This window comes from Tursiops truncatus, chromosome 1 (assembly GCF_011762595.2).
Source record: "Tursiops truncatus isolate mTurTru1 chromosome 1, mTurTru1.mat.Y, whole genome shotgun sequence".
NCBI classification, from domain to species: Eukaryota; Metazoa; Chordata; class Mammalia; order Artiodactyla; family Delphinidae; genus Tursiops; species Tursiops truncatus.
This window is the reverse complement of record NC_047034.1, coordinates 172,269,686-172,291,388: the sequence shown is the minus strand read 5'-3', so window position 1 is coordinate 172,291,388 and position 21,703 is coordinate 172,269,686. Positions and strand designations below refer to the sequence as shown.

General features: G+C 49.6%; 1 protein-coding gene across 3 annotated transcripts in view; it reads left to right on the top strand.

Annotated features, from left to right (window-relative positions):
* TMEM51 (transmembrane protein 51) overlaps positions 1–20,387 on the top strand; it is a 44,787-nt gene extending 24,400 nt beyond the window's left edge. Inside the window, exons 2-4 of one of the 3 annotated variants that reach the window (XM_033842943.2) lie at positions 12,524–12,598; positions 16,601–17,136; positions 19,245–20,387. In XM_033842943.2, coding sequence (XP_033698834.1) covers positions 16,799–17,136; positions 19,245–19,653 — 747 coding nt within the window. In that variant the 5' untranslated portion in view covers positions 12,524–12,598; positions 16,601–16,798 and the 3' untranslated portion in view covers positions 19,654–20,387. Of the gene's footprint in view, positions 1–12,523; positions 12,599–13,269; positions 13,376–16,600; positions 17,137–19,244 lie in introns of those variants that run through there. The other 2 variants (XM_004329627.3, XM_033842951.2) reach the window with 2 other exon arrangements.
* Positions 20,388–21,703: the final 1,316 nt, after the last annotated feature.

Below are 21,703 nucleotides of genomic sequence, written 5' to 3'. Positions count from 1 at the left end.
GTGGTCCTGGACACATCCGTTCCATCTCTGTCATCAGCAAATCTCTGATTCTGATATTAGACAAAGGATTGCCGTGTTCATGGAAGCAGCGTGTAGATGTTTAGAAACTCATTCTTTAAAGCATGGCTTGGGGGCAGGTGAGAGGCAGGATTTTAGGGGGACTCTGGACTCAGACTGTCTGGTTCACAGCCTCATTCTGCTACTTATTAACGTGAGACTTTGGGCAAGTCACGTAACCTCTCTGGGCATCTGTAACACGGGGATGGTGGCAGCGTGTTTGTAAAGATTAAATGAGATAATCCAGGCTCAGAGTAAGCATTCAGTGCAGGTTAGCTGTTCTTATCATGACTGAAAGATGCAGGTTTCTGAAAACAAAAGGCCCTCTTGTAAAATATGTAATCCTCGCCCCCATTTGTAATGACACACCTAGTCTATATCCAGGTGCTCCTGATACCTGAGTGGGGATGCTTTTCCTGGCAGACAGTCAGTGAAACGCCAGTGAACCCCTGATGTACAGGAGTGTGCCTGGGGGCCCTTAGGGTATGCTGAATAACGAAATTAGGAAGGAATCATGACCCTCCCCTCCCAAAAGATGTTCACATCCTAATCCCAGAACCTGTGAATATGTTACTTTATATGGTTCAAGGGCCTCTGCAGATTCACATTATCCAGATGGGCATGATGTAGTCACAAGAATGCTTTTAAGTGGGAGGCAGGAGGGTCAGAGTCAGAGAAGGAAATGTGACGTCAGAAGCGGAGGTTGGGAGATGGAGAGGAGGGGCCAAGGATTGCAGGCGGCCTCTAGAAGCTGAAGCAGGTGAGGAAACGGATCCTCTCCTAAACCTTCCAGAAGCAATGCAGCCCTGCTCATACGTTGATTTGAGACCTCTGACCTCCGGAACTGTAAGAGAGTGAATTTGTGCTGCTTTAAGCCGCTAAATTTATGGTAATTTATTGCAGCGTTACAGCAGCAACAGGAAGCTAACAGCCCCTCTTGGCGGGGGCAGGGGGTGTCCGTGGGTGTTTATCAGCTTTTCATCTGTGTTGACGGTCAGAGGATGAGCAGTCGCTGGTCCCCAGCATCTCACCTGGCCCTGGGGGCCCCTGCTGGGCGTCGCCGTAGCCACTTTCCCCACCTTCCCCGGCCTCCGTGTTCTCACAGAGCCCATCTGAAATGCAGGTGCATGTTTCACCACTCATTTCTTCTCTGGAAAGACCTCTGAAAACAGCTGTCCTGTCACCCTGGGGATTCGTCAATCAGGGCCATGACACGTGCCCACGGAGGGTGCCTCCCCTGGTCCTCAGTCACTGCTGACACCAGCTATGGGCCTGTCTCCTAGCTGCTGCTGCCCGTCCGGACGGGGAAACGGGCTGCGGTTCCAGCAGCGGGAGCAGTAGAGGCACCTCTTAGCAGCTGCCGGAGGCCACAACCTGGCACGTCAGTGGGGTTTATCGTTCACTCACCCAGAATAGCAACGGCTCCTCGGCAGAGCCCTCCAGCCTCTCACCTTCCCAGGTTTCCCACACACATGGCGGGGGCAGCGAGCAGTCTCCAATTCTGGGCCAGACCTGGCCTTGGTTACATCACTGGGTCCTCAGAAGCAGCATCTCCCTTTTACAAATGTGGAAACTGAGGCTTGCAGAGGTGAAGTGCATTGCCAGGGATGGGTGTACCGAATTGAACAAAGGTCCAACGGACTCTATATTTTTCATGACACCACTAGGTCAGCTACTCATTCTTTTATTTAATTTTTTTAAATTTTATTTATTAAAAAATTTTTTGGCTGCGTCGGGTCTTTGTTGTGGCACGCAGGACCTTCGTTGTGGCACGCGGGCTTCTCCCTAAGTTGTGGTGCAAGGGCTCCAGGGTGTGTGGGCTCTGTAGTTGTGGTGTGCGAGCTCCAGAGCACGTGGGCTCTATAGTTTGCAGCATGCGGGCTCTCTAGTTGTGGCGCGTGGGCTTCGTTGCCCTGCGGCATGTGGGATCTTAGTTCCCGACCAGGGATCGAACCTGCGTCCCCTGGACTGGAAAGCGGATTCTTTACCACTGGACCACCAGGGAAGTCTCCTACTCTTTCTTTTATTAAATTCCCTGATACCACTATGTCATGCTTTTTTTTTTTTTAAGTTTTTTTTTTTTCTTGACCTCACCACGTGGCTTGCAGGATCTTAGTTCTTCGACCAGGGATCGAATCCAGGCCCACGGCAGGGAAAGTGCCAAGTCCTAGCCACTGGATCCCCAGGGAATTCCCCGTCATGCTTTGCATTCGCTCAGTGAACATTTATTCAGCTCCTCCTGCATGGACCAGGCCCGTTCCAGGACTGAGAGAAAGCAGCAAACAAAGCAGACAGAAATTCCCACCCTCGAGAGCTAACATTTCAGAACAGCCCTGTCCAATAGAAATAGAATGTGAGCCCCATATGTAATTTTAAATTTAACTTTTAAATGGGAACCATATGTTTTTAAAAGGTACAAAGAAACAGGCTAAGTTAATTTTAATAATATATTTTATTTAACTCAGTATATCTGAAATAGATCATTTCAGCATAGAATTAATTTAAAATGTTAATGAGATATTCTTATTCTTTCTAAGTCTTTGAAATCTGCTGCGTATCTTACACTTCTACAGCACATCTCACTGCAGACCAGCCACACTTGAAGAGCTCCTTTGCCACCCGTGGCTGGTGGCCATTGTATTGGACAGTGCGGCCCTTGCATACAGCGAATTCCCACTGGCCATCCCAACAGCCACCCGGGTGTGATTGGTGTCACTCGCACCGCCCAGTGGAGCTGAGCAGCCATCGGTCCATTCCTACCACAGTCAGCTTGGGATTACGCTGGCCGCATTCAGCTCTGTGGCTTCTCACGGCTGGGTTGTTGTGGAACTGGGGAACCAGCATTTCTTTGTGGGGCGGTAGGCAGAGGTGCTGGGCCTCAGCTCAGAAGGTTGGGTTAATCCAGCCCTTACTTTGTGCCACATCCTCATCTGTGGGCCTTGCTGGGCTACTCTCTTGTTTTATTATTGTTGTTATTATTTCGTTTTCTTTTTTTCTCCCCTCCCCCATTCCATTTTATCTTTCCTCCCCAGGGCAACCATCCCGGGGGCATACAATGCCCTGATTGGCCAGACCTGGGGCATATGCCCACCCGTGGAGCCAGAGTTTGGGTCAGACACCTGGGCTGAGAGTGGAGAGGCCCTGGCCAAGGAAAACTAGAGTGCTGTTGCGCTAGGATTAGGAGTGGGCAGGAACAACAGCATCTTCTGAACTTCTCTAGGGTGCTTGAGACTAACTGCTGCCCCTCCTTGTTTGACACCTCCTCCTGGAAGTTCTGAACCCTGTACCTTCTGGGGACCTCTTCCTCTCCCTGGGGAGCCCTTCTTGGCTTCTTTGCCCAGGCTCCCCTCTTTCCCCAGCTCTGGCTCTGGCTGTCTCGGAAGGACCATAAGGAGTCTTACAAATAAATTCACTGTTACTATTCACCAGGTCTGGGCTGGTTCAGGTGGTAAAAAGCCCTAAGTAACTGTAAATTCAATAAAATAAATCTTTGTTTTTCTCCCAAGTAAACAGAGTCCAGAGGTCAGCAGTCCAGGGCTGGGGGGCTAGCTCTGTGATTACCAGGAACCCATACCCCTTCTGTCTTGTTGCTTTGCCATCGTCTACCTCATGTTCCAGTATAGCTGCTGAGATCCAGCCATCATATCTGCATTACAGCCAGTAGGAAAGGGGTGGGGTGGGGCGGAAGACATGTCCCTTCCATTTAAGAACCCTTCCTGAATGACCCTCTCCCCTGATACTCACTTCTGTTTCTATCCTGTCGGCCAGAAGTTAGTCATACGGCACGGCCAGCTGCCCGAGAAGCTGGATAAGCCACGGGAAACTGAGCATCAGAAGTTTTCTTAACAATGGAGGAAGGGAAGAGTGGATATTGGGAACCACGCGCAGGCAAAACAAAACCATCCTACTGAGTATCAGGCTAGTGAGTTGTTGTCTCCTCTCAGGAGGTGCCCTATGCTTGGGGGTGAGCTGTGCCCTACAGGTGACATCTCACCTTAGCCGGCTGTGTCTGGCACATCCCTGAAAAGGTCACCCCTTTCCCAGCACTTAGCTGGGTCCTGGTTGGCACTTACAGGTCAGATGGCAGAGAGGAAAGGCAGCCGAGCTGTGCACCCTGAGGCCCCTGAGAAATCGTTTTGTGCCTCAGCAGTTTCGTCGGGGCTCGTCTGTAGATGAAGAGGCCACTGCAATATCCCCTGTTGGTTGCAAAGAAAGCAGAATGAGTCTTTTTCAGTTCCTAGGAGACTTTAAAGCCTGGGGGAACGAGTGGGTGGTGGTGCGTGTGGACTGGGGGAATCCAAATGTCATCCTTCCCTTGCTGCACCATGTCTTGGCGCTTCCTGTATACCCAGCACTGTACACTTAACGTGGATAAAACATTCACTCCTGAGCCCTGTGAGGTCGATTCTGTCTGTTCTAATCACCTCTGGACAGAGAGGGGTTTAACTCCAACCCTTGCATTGACTGTGCCTTGACCTCTCTGTAAAGTGAGGGTTACAGCAGCACTTCCCTCACAGGCTGCTGGAACAAGGGAGAAGATGTTGGAAAGCATGGGCTATGCCATGGAGGTAGTAAGCTCTCAGCCAGGGGTAGTTCTTGTTTTATCTCCCAATGTGAAAGAGGTCCCAAGCCCCCTAAAGCAAGCTCCCCTCCCTCAGCTGTTTTTCTCCTCCTCTCCTGCAGGCTGCCCCATTTTAACCTCGATTCTGGTTTTATGATTAAACATCATTGTCAATTATTTACAAGTCTGTCCAGATGAGTATCAGGGTTACAGGGGACTGAGTAACTCACACGGGGGAAGCTGGTCCTTGTGGAGGGGAAATGAGGGGAAGGAAAACAAGGAATTCTACCTTCTGACCACAGAGGCTGAGGTCAGCCTAGGGAGGGCTTCCAGCAGCCGGGGCGTGGAGAGGGGACTCTCCATCGCAGTGTGGGGACTGGGACGGGAGGCAATGGGTGGTGGGGCATGCTAGCTCTGGAATCAGACATATCCAGTTTGAACCTTTGCTGTACCATTCGCTGTGTGACTTTGAGTAGGTACCTTAACTTCTCTGAACTTCAGTTTCCTCATCTGCGAAACAGGGATCATTATAGAAACTTCCTCATTAGGGTTTTAGGGAAATTTAAACAGGATAGTAAAGAGTAAATCAAAATATAATTATATTAAATAAATAGTAATAATAGCTAATTAATGAATATTTATACGTGAAATATACTAAATTTTATAAATAATAAACAGAATTATTGATAATAATAAAAAACGCATGGAAAGCACCCAGCACAGTGCCTGGCAGTTGGTGAGTGCTTAGGAAATGTTCATGGGTGTTGCTACAATTCCAAAATGTAACCGTTGGAAAAAGAATTGAGTGTGACAAGTGACTTCCTAAAAATCAGAAGCAGGCGGAGGCCAGGGGGCTGGAGAAAGCAGCTCTGGCTAAAATGCTTCAAGTAGGAATTGCAGGTGGAAAGTGGAGAAGAGGGGGTGGAGAGAGTGTTGGACAGCTCAGCTGTGTTCCCAAAGGGCTCTTGGCAGAAGGTTTGGGAACCACTTCTATGGAGGCAGCGTTTGCTGTAGCTAAAAAAGAAAATGTCCAGATATGGGCAGGATAAACTTTCTCAGCCTGTGTCCTAGTCTCCAGAATCAGGGCCAGTCTGATAAAGGCCTGGGCACAGGGAGGGCTTTGGTTCTGCAAAGTCGGTCTCTCCTCTACACACCCCTGGTTTTGGTTTAAAGCCCCTCATATAAAGACCACATAAAATAGACATCCGCCTTGTTTTGTCCCCAGGGTTTAGGAACTGTAGCTTTGAGCCACTAGAAGAGCCTGCTGATACAAGGCTGAGAGTGCTAGCCTTTATCACAGTTGCTATCCCAGCAGAGTTAGAACAGGTGCAGACTTGGCTCGAGAGTGGAATCTCGGATTAACCTGTAAACCAGGTCAAGGGACGCTGGGTTGCCCAGCTTCCCTTCAACCTGGTCCCACAAGGAATGGGTGCAAAATTCACCAAGAGATTGGTTTTATCAAGACTAAGGAACTGTGCCTGATTAGACCAACTATTGGGTAACCAAACAGTCCAAGTGTCGGCAGGTGCCCATAGAAAGGTATAAACACGAATGCTGCCAGTATTCATTTCCTGTGGCTACTATAAGGAACTACCCCGAACTTGGGGTCTGAAAACAACACAGATCTGTTCTCTTGCAGTCAGTTTCGTGGGCTAAAGTCACAGTGTCGGAGGGGCTGGCTCCTTCTGGAGCCTCTAGGGGAGAATCCGAGTGCTTGCCTCTCCCAGCTCTCGAGGCCGCCTGCTTTCCTGGGCTCGGGACCTCTCCTCTCATCACGCCAGCCTCTTCCTACCATCATCACATTTCCTACTTCCTCCTTTGACTTTTTGCCTCCCCCTTATAAGGACACTTGTAATTAAGTTGGATCCACCTGGATAATCCCAGCTAATCTCCTCAAGACCCTTGAGGTAATCACATCTGGAAAGTCCCTTTTGCCTTACAAAGTAACAGTCACAAATTCTGGGCATTAAGATCCGCATATCTTTGGGGGCTATTATGCAGCCTCCCACATGCCTTTTCCCAAATTCTGAGAAACACAGGGTGGTGAGTCACAAATAGCCCTGAAGTGGACCCCGGATTCTTCTCCGTCCCCAACTTAAATGGCCTTGAATTAGCGACCCACGCGTTCTGGGCCTCTTTAAATGTGGATGGCCTCTCACCTGCCTCCACAGGTGTGTAAATGACAGCTGACGTGTCATTAGAGCAGTCGTTCTCTGCCAGGCACTGGGAGAAGGCCCTTAATGCCTTCACTCATTAATACATCATCTTTACTGTCCTTGGAAACTGTCAGGCCGGCTCCCGGCTCAGGGCCTTCGTTCTGTGGGTCCCTCTGTAGGAGGTGCCCTTCTCCCAGATCTCCCACATGCTTCCTTGGAGCCCTCACCTCCTTCCAGTCTTTGCTCAGATATCCCTTACCCAGTGACTGTGTTCCCTAACCACCAGATTTTATTTTATTTTTTATGTATTTTTATTTTTTGGCCACCCATGCAGCATGAGGGATCTTCGTTCCCCAACCAGGGATCGAACCCATGCCCCCTGCTGTGGAAGTTCAGAGTCCTAACCACTGGACTGCCAGCGAAGTCCCCCTGCCCGCCAGATTTTAAATTGGCACCGCCAGCTCTCCCTCCTGCCCAGCCCAGCATCACAGCTTTCCTCTAGCTTGGATCACCAGGCAACATTCTATAGCCTTTTCTCTGTTAGGCTGGTGGTCTGTGGGCTCTGCAAGACAAAGCTTCTGTCTGTTTTATTCATTCCTCTGTCCCCAGCACTTGAACGGGCCCTGGCACGTGGTGGGTGCTCAGTGACTAGTTTGTTGAGTGCATGAATAAGTACCTGTAACTCAAAACTTGGAGCTCCTAACGCATAACAGCCCGGTGAGGTAGATGCCAGTATCATTCCCCTCTTACAGATGAGGTGACAGGCTGAGAGAGGTAAGAATTCACCCTTCTAGGTAACAATTAAGTAGCAGAGCTGAGATACGGACGCAGCCTCTGGTCCGGAGCCCACCACGTGGTGAGTGGAGTTGACCTCTGCAGTCATCCTCCGTAGTCCCCGATTTTAGAAGTTCTCCCCTCTGCCCTCCTGTACTTTGTGCTGCAAAATGCCTCTTGAGAAGGATAAACCAAACGAATCAAGTTGGTGTCCAAAACGGCCCACTGCACAAGGACAAATGGTGTGTCCAGACGGTGCCCAGGTTCACACGAGCCTGGCCGGCAGCCAGTACCCTGACCAGGGGCAGCGAGGTGAGATGTGCTCCTCACTCCAGTCTCTCCCCACCAGGTCCCCGGTCCTCCCGCCTCCCCAGGCTCGGAGCTGAGCCTCAGGCGTCTGTGCTCCTGGTCACAGGTCGGCCGTGACATCTCGCTTAACTTCGTCCTCGTGCCCAGAGGGTAGCCTCAGTGGCGAGACCGTGGAGCGAGCCCTTAGTAACAGGGATACTGTCCTGCCTTGATCTGAGTTAATCAAGCTTGGCGAAAGGCTGGTTTTTTGTTGTTCTGAGGATGAGGAAGTTCTGAACGGGGAGACTGTGCTCAGGGCCACCACCTCTAAGCTGTGAGACCTGGGCAAGTTTCTCAACCTCTCTGTGCCTCAGTGTATTAAATGATAACATGGACAAAGTTGGGGACCTCCTCATATGGTTGTTGGGCAGAAAAAAGGAGCTAACCCGTGCAGAGCGCTTAGCGTGCGCCCGGCACACGGGCATGTCCAGGAAGCAGGAGCAGATATTTCACAGTCGCTGACGGTGGGCTGGGGCTGGGGTCGGGGCGGCCGGGTTGCGTGGTCAGAGCCTGTCCTCGGCCCTGCTTACCAGAGCGCGAGGCCATTGGTGGCTCATCCCTAGAGCCTGGAGAAGGATCAGGGTATCAGACTCGCTTTGATGGTGACAGGAGCTCTCAGACTCCATCCTGGCAGGGAACACATAGAGATGTCACATTTTCCAAGAAATATTGAGTGTGGCTGGAGCCCTCGAGACTGGGTGCCCAGCGCCAGCCCTGTAAGTAGGGCCACACGCCAGCCACTTGCTTAGAGAAAGATACAGTGTCAAGCTCCCAAAGAAAAGGTACCTGGTTTGTTAACTTGCTCCTTCTGTTTATGGCTCCTGGAGTCTTCAGACTTGAATTTGCCTTCCTTAATTTCCTTCCTTAACTTCACCAACACTTCATGGATTAGCAAGGAGACTGGAGACGTCAGGTCTTATAAAATTCACTGATGTCTTATACTGCGGAGGGGAAGCTGCCTCTTTTCTCTGCAAGAAATGGTGCATCCTGGGAGGTGTCTGCTCTCCCATCTCTGTGCACTTTCCCAGGCTGAACCCTTCCCACGGGACACCTTATCTCCTCCTGCCCCCAAACTCCGCCCAAGGAAAGGTTACAGATGCCTCCAGGTCCCACACAGCTGCTGCTTTATCCTCCTCCTTCCTGCCCCCTTCAAAGTGAATTGGTCGCTCTCTCTGTAGGCTCATTTTACGTACCCCGTTTTAGTGCTTAGTGGTGCAAAGCATGAGCTTTAAAGTCAGACATACCTTACCCCTGCCTAGCTGTGTGACCTTGGACCAGTTACTTTGCCTCTCCGAACCTCAGTGTCCTAGGTAGAACTAATAACTATTCAATGATTATGCATGGAAAGAGCTCAACAGAGGGCCTGGCACAGAGTCGGCATCCAACGCACGTTCCCTCTTACCTGATGTTCACTTCCCTTCTATAAGAAAGAGTCACCTGTCTTCCTGCTGGACTGTAAAGGCAGTCTCCCACATCTGTGTATCCCCCGAAGCCCCTGGCACACAGTAGGGACCCAGGAATTGTTGGAAACAAATTCTTTAAAAAGTCATTTTAAAAGAAATGTACATATGTTACCCCTCATGCTCTGGTGATGAAGTGTCTCCAGGGGTGAACTGTGTGTTGCCCATTTCTGGCCTGCGTGCCCCACCCAGGGAGTGGCCCACAGGGGGCTGGTGCGGTGCAAGGGAAAGGAGGTGGGCTTCCAAGTCAGCTAGATTTGATTGTGAAACTTGAATCTGCAGCTTACAGCTGTATGACCCAGGGCAAATTACTTAACCTCTTGGAGCCTCAGATATAGTGGGGCTAATCATCTTTGAAGGGCATCTGTGAGGATTGGATGCCTTTAGAAAGGGTGCCTGATTCCTTCTTGAGCTGTTCCTATTATTATCAGTACTCTGCCTCGCAGTTTACTCAATATCCTTTCTTTTTCTTTTTCCCATCAGCGCTCTCTGGCTCAGGCAGCCCTCCTCTCTCCTCTACCTTTAGGACTCATTTGCACAGTGCTTTTCGGTTTTTCCTGAGTGCACAGTCTACAAGAACCTGTTCTAAAAGAATAGGAACCCGACACCCCTTGACCTTGGCTCTTGGGGAGGTAGCCTGAAACTCCCCGGTGGGACAGGGGCAGCGGCAGCGGTGGCTCAGAGCCTTTCCTCCGGCCCCCACCCCTTCCCTGTGGCATGGGACTGGTACTTGGTGACAAAAGTGATTGTGAGCTGAAACTTGGCCAAAGGGCCCCACTGAATTCTTCCTTTGTGATGGGAATGTAGCACAGCCTGGTTCCTGCGAATGGAGCTGGGGATCCCTTTCCCAATTATGCAGCTTGGCAGGAAGAGTTTGGGGCTCGGGGAGAATGGTCAAGGAGCCTCTTTGTCACGGGGGCCGGTTGTGCTGCCAGACACCTCCGACTGCCGAGAATCTCCTCCCCCTAAAGCTGGCCAGCCTGGACGCTTCTGGAACTGTGCCTTCCGGGGCCACAGGGCAGAGCTCAAAGGCCACGTGAGGGTCTAGATCAGAGCCCAGGTTTCTAAACTGTGTTCCAGAGGATTGCTGGGATTCGGCGAGACGCGGGGCAAGGGAAGGCTTGCCCGTTAACACTTGGAACCCCGTGCTGTTTCAGCCAGAGCACTGCTGTTTTCTATCGTTTGATTTTCTTTAAAGCATTGTCTTCATATTGTCTCTGTGTCTATATAGAGAGACTCTAATCCGAGTGTGGACTGGTGATAATGACCACCCCCAACGCCCCACCCCCAGCTCATCCTGGTGAGCGCTCAGATGTCAGAGCTGTGACTGCTCTCCCCAGGGCACAGCCCCTCCCCTGTCCCCAGGGAAACCCCTGGCTCTGGCTCTACTTGGTCAAAGATGTACGGGAAGAAAGACAACAGGCGCCCAGGTTGGAGGAACAAAGCTCTGGGTGCTTACCTACGTGCTGGGAAGACCAGCGACCAGCTGAAACCTCAAAGCCCACCAGGGAATATTGATAGAGTCACCATCTCGGGTCAGAATGGAAGTCACATTTAACCTGGGTGCCTTTCCCGTGTTGCTGGCACATCATTTGCATACAGACACAAGATTTGGGTATCCTGAAAATTAGCTCGATCTAATCCTCTCCTCCTCGGTGCCAACCTTGGACTAGGCATTTCCCCTAATTGATATGGGACATCAGTTAAACTTTTTAACTTGCTAGATAGTCATTCATTCATTCTACAAATAGTTATTAAGCAGCTGGTATGGTCTTGGCACACTCTGCTGGGTGCTGGGCATACAGAGGTGAACAAGGCAGACGAGAACTTACTTTCAGGGAGTTTACGCTCCAGTGGGGGAGACAAGGAAGCAACAGGAAAGCAAAACGAGACAATCATAGACTGAGTTAATGTCATCCATCCATGAGACGGAATGTCATAGGGACCGAAGCATGGGGCTTGAGAGTAGCTGGGTGAGGGAGGGGACATTATTTGTAGTGTGGTCAAGGAAATCCTCGCTGAGGACGTGGCATTTGAGCTGAGAGACAGAAGTAGTAAAGAAGTGGACAAACAAAAGAGACAGGTGGAAAAGTTTCGGGTATCAGGAAAAGTAAGTGCAAAGGCCCTGGGGCAGGGTATGCTTAGTGTGACTAGAAACAGACAGGAAGCCACAGAGGTTGGTGAGCCAAGAGATAAGATATGAGAGAGGCAGGAGCCCAGTCTAGTCTGGTGGGATTTGAAGGCCACAGCGGAGGAGTTCAGATTTTATGCTAAGAGTTATGGAAAGACATTGACGGACTTTCAGAATCTCCTATTGCAAAATATTCCAGCCAGTCAAAAGAGTATATATAAGATATATGTGACGTTTAAGAAATAATTTAATAAACATCCTTGTACCCTTCACTATTCCTCCCCAACATCATTTCTCACTCCTCCAGGGAGATAACTGTTATCCTAAATTTTAGTTTATAATTTTGCCTTTCTTCCTAATAATTACAAAGATAAAGCAATACATTGCCTGGTTTTGAACTTCATATAAATATTATAGGATCATGCTGTGTGTGTTCTTCTGCAATTTGCTTTCCTGTTCAACCTCACATGGGTCAGAATGGGCCACGCTGGTGCATGTAGCTGCAGTTTATTCATTTTCTCTGCTGCGTAGTACTCCGCTGGACTATAACTGCATAGTCAGCTGCTGTCGTGGTTTATCCTTTCTCCTGGGACATGACATTATTCGATGTTCTAATGTTGAATCGACTCTACATTCTTGGGGTAAACATTTTTTTTTAAATGTTGGATTCCATTAGGTGATATTTTGTTTAGGATTTTTGTTTCTGTGCCAGCAGATCAAATTGACCTGTCATTTTCCTCTCCTGCCTTGTCGCTTTTGGGGTCAAGATTACAGATTCCTCATAGCATGACCTGGGGAATGTTTCTCCTCCTTTTACTCTCAGGAGCACTTGTGTAAGATGGAGAAAACCATGGAAAGATTTTGTCAGTGTAGCTGCCGTATCATCATCCTCTGCAGCCCCACTCTTGGTACAGAATCTTGAATTTTTTTTGCATGTACCTTCCCTCCAAAAAGCAAACACGTGCCTCCCCCAGGAGTACCTCAAATTGACATGCTCACAGCCTACTTAGAAAGCTGCATTTCTGGTTTTTTACAGGTGGATCCTTAGCTCAAGATTTTAGCATGAAGAGTTGTTGTCAGGCCTGCCTGGAGGCTCCCTAGGTAACAACAGGTAGGTGCCTCTCTTAACTGGTTCACCGTTTTCTTGAAAACCCAGATACAGGATCACTCACTTATCCCTTAGGGCTGCCTTGAACCTGAGCCATGATGGATCCAACTCCTGGGTCCAGAGGTGAGTCCGGCTGAGCTGGGACCCCAGGCTGTTCACCAAGGCTCCTCTGTTTTAGGGACATCTTGGAAACTATGTGGTCCAAATCCTCTAAGCACAAAATTAGCTTCTTTCCATTATTTTTGGAAGGGAAAGAACACCATGCTAAATATAACGTGGGTCAACAAGCCAGAAACAAGATAAATAGCTTCCAGCTGCACCTCAGGGAACTGGGTCTCCACACCCGCAGTGAACTGTCGAGATCTGGTCTCCAGAGGGAGGGTGGAAACGACGAACAGTTTTAAGCTACCATTGGACACATAACCCTGCCATGAACCCCCCCCAAAAAACACCTTTATTTCATTTTCTTATTTGAAAAGCAACACATTTCTGTGTTTTCCAATTCTTATCCTCCCAGAAAGAAAAAGAAAAGAAAAATCATTCTAATCCCAGCACACGGAGAAAATAACTGTAAACATCATGGTTTGTATAATTTGAGTGTTTTGAAATTTAATATAATACATTCATTGGTGTCTCTCAACCTTTTCTTCCCCGACTATCGTTCCTTCCCGGAGGAGTCTTTTTAGACCTTCTTTTTGTAATGCTCTCCCAACCCCCGCCCCATGAAATTGTCATGCCCGACATGCTGGGGATCTGGAGGACCACTGACTATTGTAACAGGTAAGCTTATTTTGCACCATCCCCAAGAGTCAGTTGTTTCCCCCTTGTGGGTGATCTCACCCCATTGAGAATGCAGGCTTTAAATAATATTAAATAACAAACCTTTCTGTAAGAATTTACCGTGTGCTGGTCACATACTATTCTAGGTACTTTAGGTCTATTTACTTTTTTATGTATCATAACTCCCCTATGAGGTGCATCCTAGAGAGCTTTTATCTCCATCTTACAGTTGTGGAAACTGAGGCACAGAGAGGTTAAGTAACTTGTCCAAGGTCACTCAGCTGGGAAGGTACAGAGTGAGGATCAGAGTCCAGGCAGCCTCGTTCCGAAGCTCACACTTAACTACCAAGCTATGTTGCCTTGTGACAACACATTCTGATTGTAGGAAATTCAAAATACAGAAATAGAGTAAAAGTTACACTTCCCAAGCCCCCTCCATCCCCAGAAGCAATCTTTGGCACAAGTTTGGAATGTGCCCCTTTTCTGGGACTTTACATACATGTTTGCGTACAGGAAAATATATTGTCTCTTTTTCATTTTAACATAAGTAGGATCGTTCGGCCCATTCCCCTGTATATTCATATATACAGACCCATGTATGGAGTTTTATTAAAATTAGAATCACAGTGAACATACTCTTGTTTGCCTTTAAAATGTATCATTAGCTGCTTTGAGACCATAATTGAATAAGTGCGTGTACCATATTTTATTTAATCAAATCCAGATTATCGGCTATTTAAGTAGTTTCTAGTTTCTCGCTACTATAAAGCTATGATGAATATCCTTGCCCTGTGCATAATTCTTAGAAGTGGGAATTAATTGGAGCCTAAGGGTATAAACATTTTTGGAACTTTTGATCCACGAATGCCAAAACTTGCCATCCAGCAACATTGTATGAAATTGCCCATCCCGACACCCTCACGCACACTGAGTATTAGTGCCTGTTTTCAGTCATTGACAATTTAACAGGCCAAAAATGTGTTAATTCTGACATGTTCATCTCTGCCCGTGTCTCTCATCGGGGACCTGTTTTACTCACGTCGCAGCATAAGGCAAAGCTTGAATTGAGAATTAATGAGAAGAGGAAGCAGGGGGGGATAACATGGCCCCCTCACTGGTTTAATAAACAGGCTGTCAGCCTCCTGGGAACGAAGCCTGCCTGTCTGGCCCTGAGCAGGTGCTCAGTAAATGGTTTCTTCATCGTTCTTGCTTCCAGCACGAGGCTCGGGCTGCACTTCTCCACCACGGAGCCCTCCAAGTCTGGCCTTGTCTCCAATCCATTTGGCAGGACCTACGCATTCCTAGGGCTGCCAAACCCCTCCTTCCCTTCGCTGGCTGTGAGTGATGTGAGAAACACACAGCCTTGTGTATACCGCAGACTGTTCCCAGCTGGTCTCGCTGCAAAGGTCTCCAGCAGGAATGGACAGTTGCTTAACAAAATCTGGGCAAGGAAATCCCAGGATGAAGGGCAGAGGCGCCTACAAAGGCCAGAGCTGCCCCTCTCACCACCCGCGGCCCCAACCAGCCCTGGGGGCAAATCAGTAAGGATGGAGTCAGGGCTCCCTGTTCAGTGCTCTGTGTGCATACACGTGCATGGTCATACAGCAGCACGCATGCATGGGTGTGCATGTATGCACCCACGTGCCCAATGCATTCAGGGGCAGATGCAGATCCTATTACGTGAAGTGGGGCTTCTCTCACAGAGACTTTCCATATGCCCTCCAGCCTGACTTAAGACACCCAGCTGCCTAGTGCCACAGTTCCTTTCTTCCCACTTTGTTATTCCCTGTAGACTGTTTTCCTGCTGACCTGGAAGCCCCCCTAATTCTTAACTTGCTCACCAGTGTTTCTCCAGCACCTAACACTGCTTAGCAGACGCACAAGAAATATTTGTTGAGTGGGAAAAAAGAAAAAGAGAGAAGGAACTGACTTCAAGCCGATAGAGGATGTTATCCCAATTATTTTTCGAGTATTTTTGAACAAAGTGGCCAGTTTCGGATGGAGCCCTGTGCTGGATGAGAAAGTATCTCGGCAGCATCGGCTCTCACGTGGCCTGGTTAGCCGTCCTTTCGCAAGGAGCGGAAAGAATGCAGAACGGCAAACAGGACCTTGCCCATCGAAACAGCTGTAAAGTTTTACTGTTCTGCAAAAGTTGCTTAGGCAGGAATAACGTATCTGAGGAGTAATTAGCCAGGAGCCTTGCTCGCTGGTCCCCCCGCCCCCTGAAAGTGTTCTACCCTCAACTCTTCAAGTCACTGGCTGATCCGGCTCCCTCTCCCAGCCAGCAAATGGTTACGGACTCCCAGGACGGCTGACCGCTGCCTTTAGCACAAGGTCTCTGAGCTGCTTCACGGGAGAGGGTTTCTCATCCAGTTGGGAACAGCAGCTAAGATGAAGGATGTGCAGGCTTCTGCCCCTTTAAGAAAAGCAAAATTCCGTGTGGCTGAAAAGAAGCGTGTCTTGCAGGACAGCTTCGTCCGGCCTCTGTTCATTTCATTCGTTTGATTCAGCAGACATTTTGGGGGGGGGGCCCTGTTACGTCCCAGGAGCAGAGTGAAAAACATGTGGTCACGGAAAGAGAGAGACTTGCCACGGTAGTTGCTGGTGGCTTGCGGGACACACGGAAGGGCAGCTGAGCCCCGGCGATCAGAGAGGGGCAGAAATGCCGGAGGGGATTTGCGAAGGAGGGCGAGGAAGGGCATGAGTGGGAGAGGCAGGGCCAGGTTGAGCCGGCCATGAGCATGATTCCAAGGAGCCTGGATTTTGTGCTGCGGGAAATAGGGAGCCATTGAGGGTGGTGAGGGTCCGCAGTCGGCTGTTGGACCGGGTCATATCATTGACCGACGCCGGTCAGCCAGGCGATTCTGTCACATCTATTGATCATGGCTCAGGCATGCCATCATTCACTCTCCTCGCCATACCCGGTAAGAGGTGAGATTTTATCGCACTTCATTAAATCCCACAAAATGTTTGAACCACCTGCAGCTCTGACCTTTCCGGCCTCTTGCAGGGAAAGGTCGCGCTTTTCCTTTTCAGGTGGGGGTAGGCGGACAACAGAAGGAACAGGAGCACGTAAGACCTCTGGAATGCATCAGAGGCGAGCCCAGCGAGAGCCTGTGACTCAGTCCCGCTTCTCCCCACCTCCAGGAGCACAGCCGCTGTGTCCACCGGAGCACTTGGAACCAGCACTGATTTTCCCCTCTCCTCTCTCTGCTTTCCTTCCAGACCTCCCAGCCGCAGCTGTCCAGACGGGATGCCTCACATTTGCTTGAAACCATCCCTTGAGAGTCTGGTTGCTGTTTCTTCAGCGTGGCGCTAGGGATTTAGCGCAAGGCGTTTACGGGGCTTTTGTTGCTGCTGCTGCCGTTTTTTATTTATTTATTTTCTTCCTTTGAACCCGGGCCTTGCCCCGCTCCCGCTGGCATGATGGCCCAGTCCAAGGCCAACGGCTCGCACTACGCGCTGACTGCCATTGGCCTGGGGATGCTGGTCCTCGGGGTCATCATGGCCATGTGGAACCTCGTCCCCGGGTTCAGCGCTACCGAAAAGCCAACCGCTCAGGGGAACAAGACGGAGATAGGGAGCGGCATTCTCAAGAGCAAGACCTTCTCCGTAGCCTACGTGCTGGTCGGGGCCGGGGTGATGCTGCTACTCCTGTCCATCTGCCTGAGTATCCGTGACAAGAGGAAGCAGCGGCACGCTGAGGAGCTGGCGCACATCCAGCACCCGGGGGTCGAGCCTCACGCCCACGAGGAAGACAGGTGAGGCTGGCCAGCCGCCCCAGGCGGGAGATGGACGCGCACACCCACACGTGCAGGGCTGAGCAATGACGAGAACATTTTAGTCAAGGAGGCTTTCTCCCATTAACGCTTCTGTAAAACAGTTTATCATTTTACCGATACCTTTGTCCTTCAGTCCCGAAGTTTCCCAAATACTGTGGCTTGAATGCATTACAGGTGTGTCCAGGTTTTGACACCTCCAGGGGTTCTGCATGGCTCCCGGGGTGGCCAGAGCCTGCACACTGGAAGCTTGTCCATTTACCCCAATGTCCTGTGTGTTTATGCTTTTAAGTTGAACAGGTTGGGAAGTAGTGTTCTCTTTGACCCAAAATGCCACGAACAGATTTAAAAGATAAGTGGTAAATTGGGGAACATATGATAAAGGTTGATATCCCTAGTATAAAAAGAGCCCTTACAAATGAATATGAAAGAGAAACACATCAGTAGGAACATGGACAAAGGACACAAACAAGCATTTCATAGATATTCGCACTGTAGATGTTCAACCTCATTAGTCAGGAAATGCAGACAACCAAACAAAGGCATCGTAATTCCTTGGCTTTCATATTGGCCCAGACGGACTGCCCCCGGGGTTGGAGGTTTGTAGGGAAGTAGGTTGCTGACCGGAGTATTGATTGACATAATCTTACTGAAGGGGCGTTCACAGTAAGAGGCCATATTAAAGATGTGTGCACCTATCAGTTCTCTTCCTAAGAGCTTATCTTTGGGAGACAATCACACAAGTGCAAAGGGTTTTGTGCTCATATGTTTATCAGAGCATTGCTGAGAACAGCAAAGACAGGTGACAACCTAATATCCATCAGTCAAACTGAAGTATGACACGCCCATTCAGTGGAGTGCTACACAGCCATCACTGATCTATATTTGCTAATGTGGGTCCGTATCCACCACATGGAGCAAAGGAGGTTGCATATATCACAGCACGTTAGGAAAGGTTTTCATCACATCGTATGTTGCGGCTATGGAATTAGAGAAAGATCTGGAAAGGTATACGACAGAACGTTAACAGTGATTGTCTCTGGGTGGAACAATTTCAGATGTTTTTATCTTCTTCATTAGATTTTTCTGTGTCGTTTGAATTTTCAGTAAGAATGTCTTATCTCTATAGTGGGACGGGAGTTGTTTTTATTTTGGAAAAATTAAACCGATTTTCTGAGAGCAAAAGATAATCAGGCATCTTCTAGAAAACTTGGGAAATAGAGAAAAGAACAAAGAAGGAAATCAGTCACCCATCATTACCCACCCTGGCTGTGAGCTCACAAGTTCATTCCTAAAGGAGATGAGAGGAAAGCCCAGGCAAACAGTGAGGTTTCCGGTGTTGGCCATTATCCCCTATACAGGTTCAAGTGTAGGGTGCTGGAAAATGGCTATTGGCATTACTCCCTATAAACATGTAAAAACTGCCCTGACCTTCTGGTTTTCTCTTTCAACAGTCAAATGAGACTAAGGCTGAGGACCTGACCTATCTTTTGAGTCTAATGGTGAACGTGGAAGACAAAATTACAGAATAATTCGAGATACATGTAAATTTTACATTCCAGATATTCCTTCTCTACCCAGGGACAACCATTTTGCTTCAAATTTGCAGCCGGTTCATGCATGTTTATGTTGTCTTTGGTCAAAGGATGCCCAGCTGGGCATCGGAATAGCCCACCCAGCATGCTATTAAGTGTGAGGCTAAAAGGCAAGGGAGGTTAACTCCCAGATGATATGGTGTAGTAGTTGAGAATGTGGCATTCATTTCCTGCCCTGTCACTTCTTAAAGGTATGACCAAGTCACTTAACCTCAATGTATCCATTTCCCCATCTGTAAAATGGGTATACTAATAGAACCTAACCCATAGTGTCATTAGGAAGATGGCATTGGTTCATATGTACTTGGGACAGTGCCTGGCTCATAACCAACAGTTGAAGTGTTAGCTCTTACTACTTCTTGGACACATTTGTTGTTTACAAGGCTGGCATACGTGGTCCCAGTGGCAACATGGGATTTGGAGTCCATCTATCTGTGATTTTAAATGACTTGAGTGCAGGCTAACACCCCCGTGTCTGTGCTTGGTGTGTTGCAGCCAAGAGGAGGAGGAGGAGGCCTCCTCAAGGTACTACGTCCCCAGCTATGAGGAAGTGATGAGCACAAACTACTCGGAAGCAAGGGAACCGGACCAGAACCCCAGGATGAGCATCTCTCTCCCCTCCTACGAGTCCTTGACGGGGCTGGATGAGACAAGGCCCACCACAACCAGGGCTGACGTGGAGACCAGCCCGGGGAACCCCCCCGACAGGCAGAACTCCAAGTTGGCCAAACGCCTGAAGCCGCTGAAAGTTCGAAGGATAAAATCCGAAAAGCTTCACCTCAAAGACTTTAGGATCAACCTGCCAGACAAAAATGTGCCTCCTCCGTCCATCGAGCCTCTGACTCCCCCGCCACAGTATGATGAGGTCCAAGAGAAGGCCCCCAACTCCCGGCCCCCGGACTGACGACCCCTCCCGGGCGTGTTCCCTCCTGTCACTCAACCTCCACGCCAACAGATCCCGAATGAAGCCACTCAGCCACCGTTGAGAAGCGGAGGGGCCAGGTGTGTACTTAGCAATTTGGACGGGGCCGGGGGGTGAGGGGTTCTGGGATTCAGGAGCGACTCTGCAGCCCCCAGGACCTCACATAGTAGGTGCATCGGAAAGAGCTGCTGCTTCGGATCTCGTGATGCTGTGACCCTATCAAGGAACGGCACCGGCATCTTCCCCCCTTGTCCTTCCGCGACTCTGAATCGCCAGTGATGACACTCCTCGTTCCAATTAGGAAAGGATACCTAGCAACTGGTTTAGATTGTGGTTCTGTTTTGCTTCCACTAGGACTGTTTTGTTTCCAACTGAAGACAAGTTATGCCTTCGCTTTTTCCCTGGTATCCTGAACTGTGGGTAGGAAAGATGACCCGCTTTATGGAAAGGACATGGGCCCGTTTTGTGAATTAAGCCGAATGAGAGGCTGGATGATTACCCTGGGGTGAGACCCAGGTGGGGTTCTCAGAGCCCCTGATGCCGTCAGTTCTTCTGAGGGCCCAAAGCCTGAGGATGCATGAGATCCTAGTTTGAATTGGTAGACTTTCCTAGTCTCTCCTGTGTAACGGCAGAAAAAGGAAAGCCGTCTGGGATGCTCCGTTCCTTCTAAAATGCCTTGCAACTGAGCTTTTTGTAATAAAATGTTTTATATGTCACACATTTGGTGCTGAATTACTTTAGCAGTTCTTCCCATACTGACTTGCTTAGGGAGAAATCTCACTGATGAGAATAATACTAGCTAATATATCCTGAACACGTAGTATATGCCAGGCGCTGTGCTAAGCACCTCACATATTTATCCCATTTTCAGCTGTACCCAAGCCAGGTATTACTTCCTGTGGGTTAGTTCACGAAGAATCGGGTTAATTAAAGGGCCCCATGTCACACCGCTAGGAAATGACAGAGCTGGGATTTGAACCTAGGCCTCCAGGGCCCGAGTCCTTCAACACTCTAGTGTGCCACTCAGCGGAAAGGGCTTTTTCAGACTTTGAATGAGGACCTGTGCTTCCCAAGAGCTGAGACTGTCCCCGTCAACCCACAGGCCCAACAGAAAGTTCTGGGTAGTTAGACAGCAGCTCTCTACCTGTCTAAACATCCTAGGACAGCTCTTCTGAGAACTGGCCCAGATGGGCTGTATGATCATGCAGAGTGAGCGTGTCCTCGTGGAGAGGGCAGGGTGCCTACCTGCGGAGCCCAGGAGAGAAATTCAACAAACGAGAACATGCAGCGGATGGCAGACTGCTGAGGCTGGGCTGAATGAGAGGACCAGGGACGTCGGGGGTCAGGGTCTTGACTGTGGAGTGGGAGTCTGGGAAGACAAATCTGAGTCCAAAGTTCCCTTCCTGGGACTTCCCTGGTGGCCCAGTGGTTAAGACCCTGCGCTTCCAAGGCCAGGGGGCTCGGGTTCAGTCCCTGGTCGGGGAAGTTCCACATGCCATGCGGCGCGGCCCAGAAAAAAAAAATAAAGTTCCCTTCCTGGTCCTGGCAAGCGTGGAGCGGGCCGCTGGGGGTCTGTGTAGCTAGGAGGGTGGTTAGAAGAGCACATTCTCAGGCCCTGATGTTTCCTAAAAGCTCCTGTGGGAGAAAAGGAGCGGCAGTTAGGAAGTCAAGCACCTTCTCATATCAGAATTGGCAACCGTGCCTAAGTTCCAACCTTTCATTTCCTTATGTAAACCCATCTATAAAAAGGGAGCTGCAGGGCTTCCCTGGTGGCGCAGTGGTTGAGAGTCTGCCTGCTGATGCAGGGGACACGGGTTCGTGCCCTGGTCCGGGAAGATCCCACATGCCGTGGAGGCTGCAGAGCCTGTGCTCCGCAACGGGAGAGGCCACAACAGTGAGAGGCCCGCGTACCGCAAAAAAAAAACAAAAACAAAAAAGGGAGCTGCGATACCGGAGCACCGGGTAACTGCTCAGTGGCCTGGGATACCCGGAGGCCTGGTCTGGTCCCAGCCCACCCCTGAGCCAGCCTGTG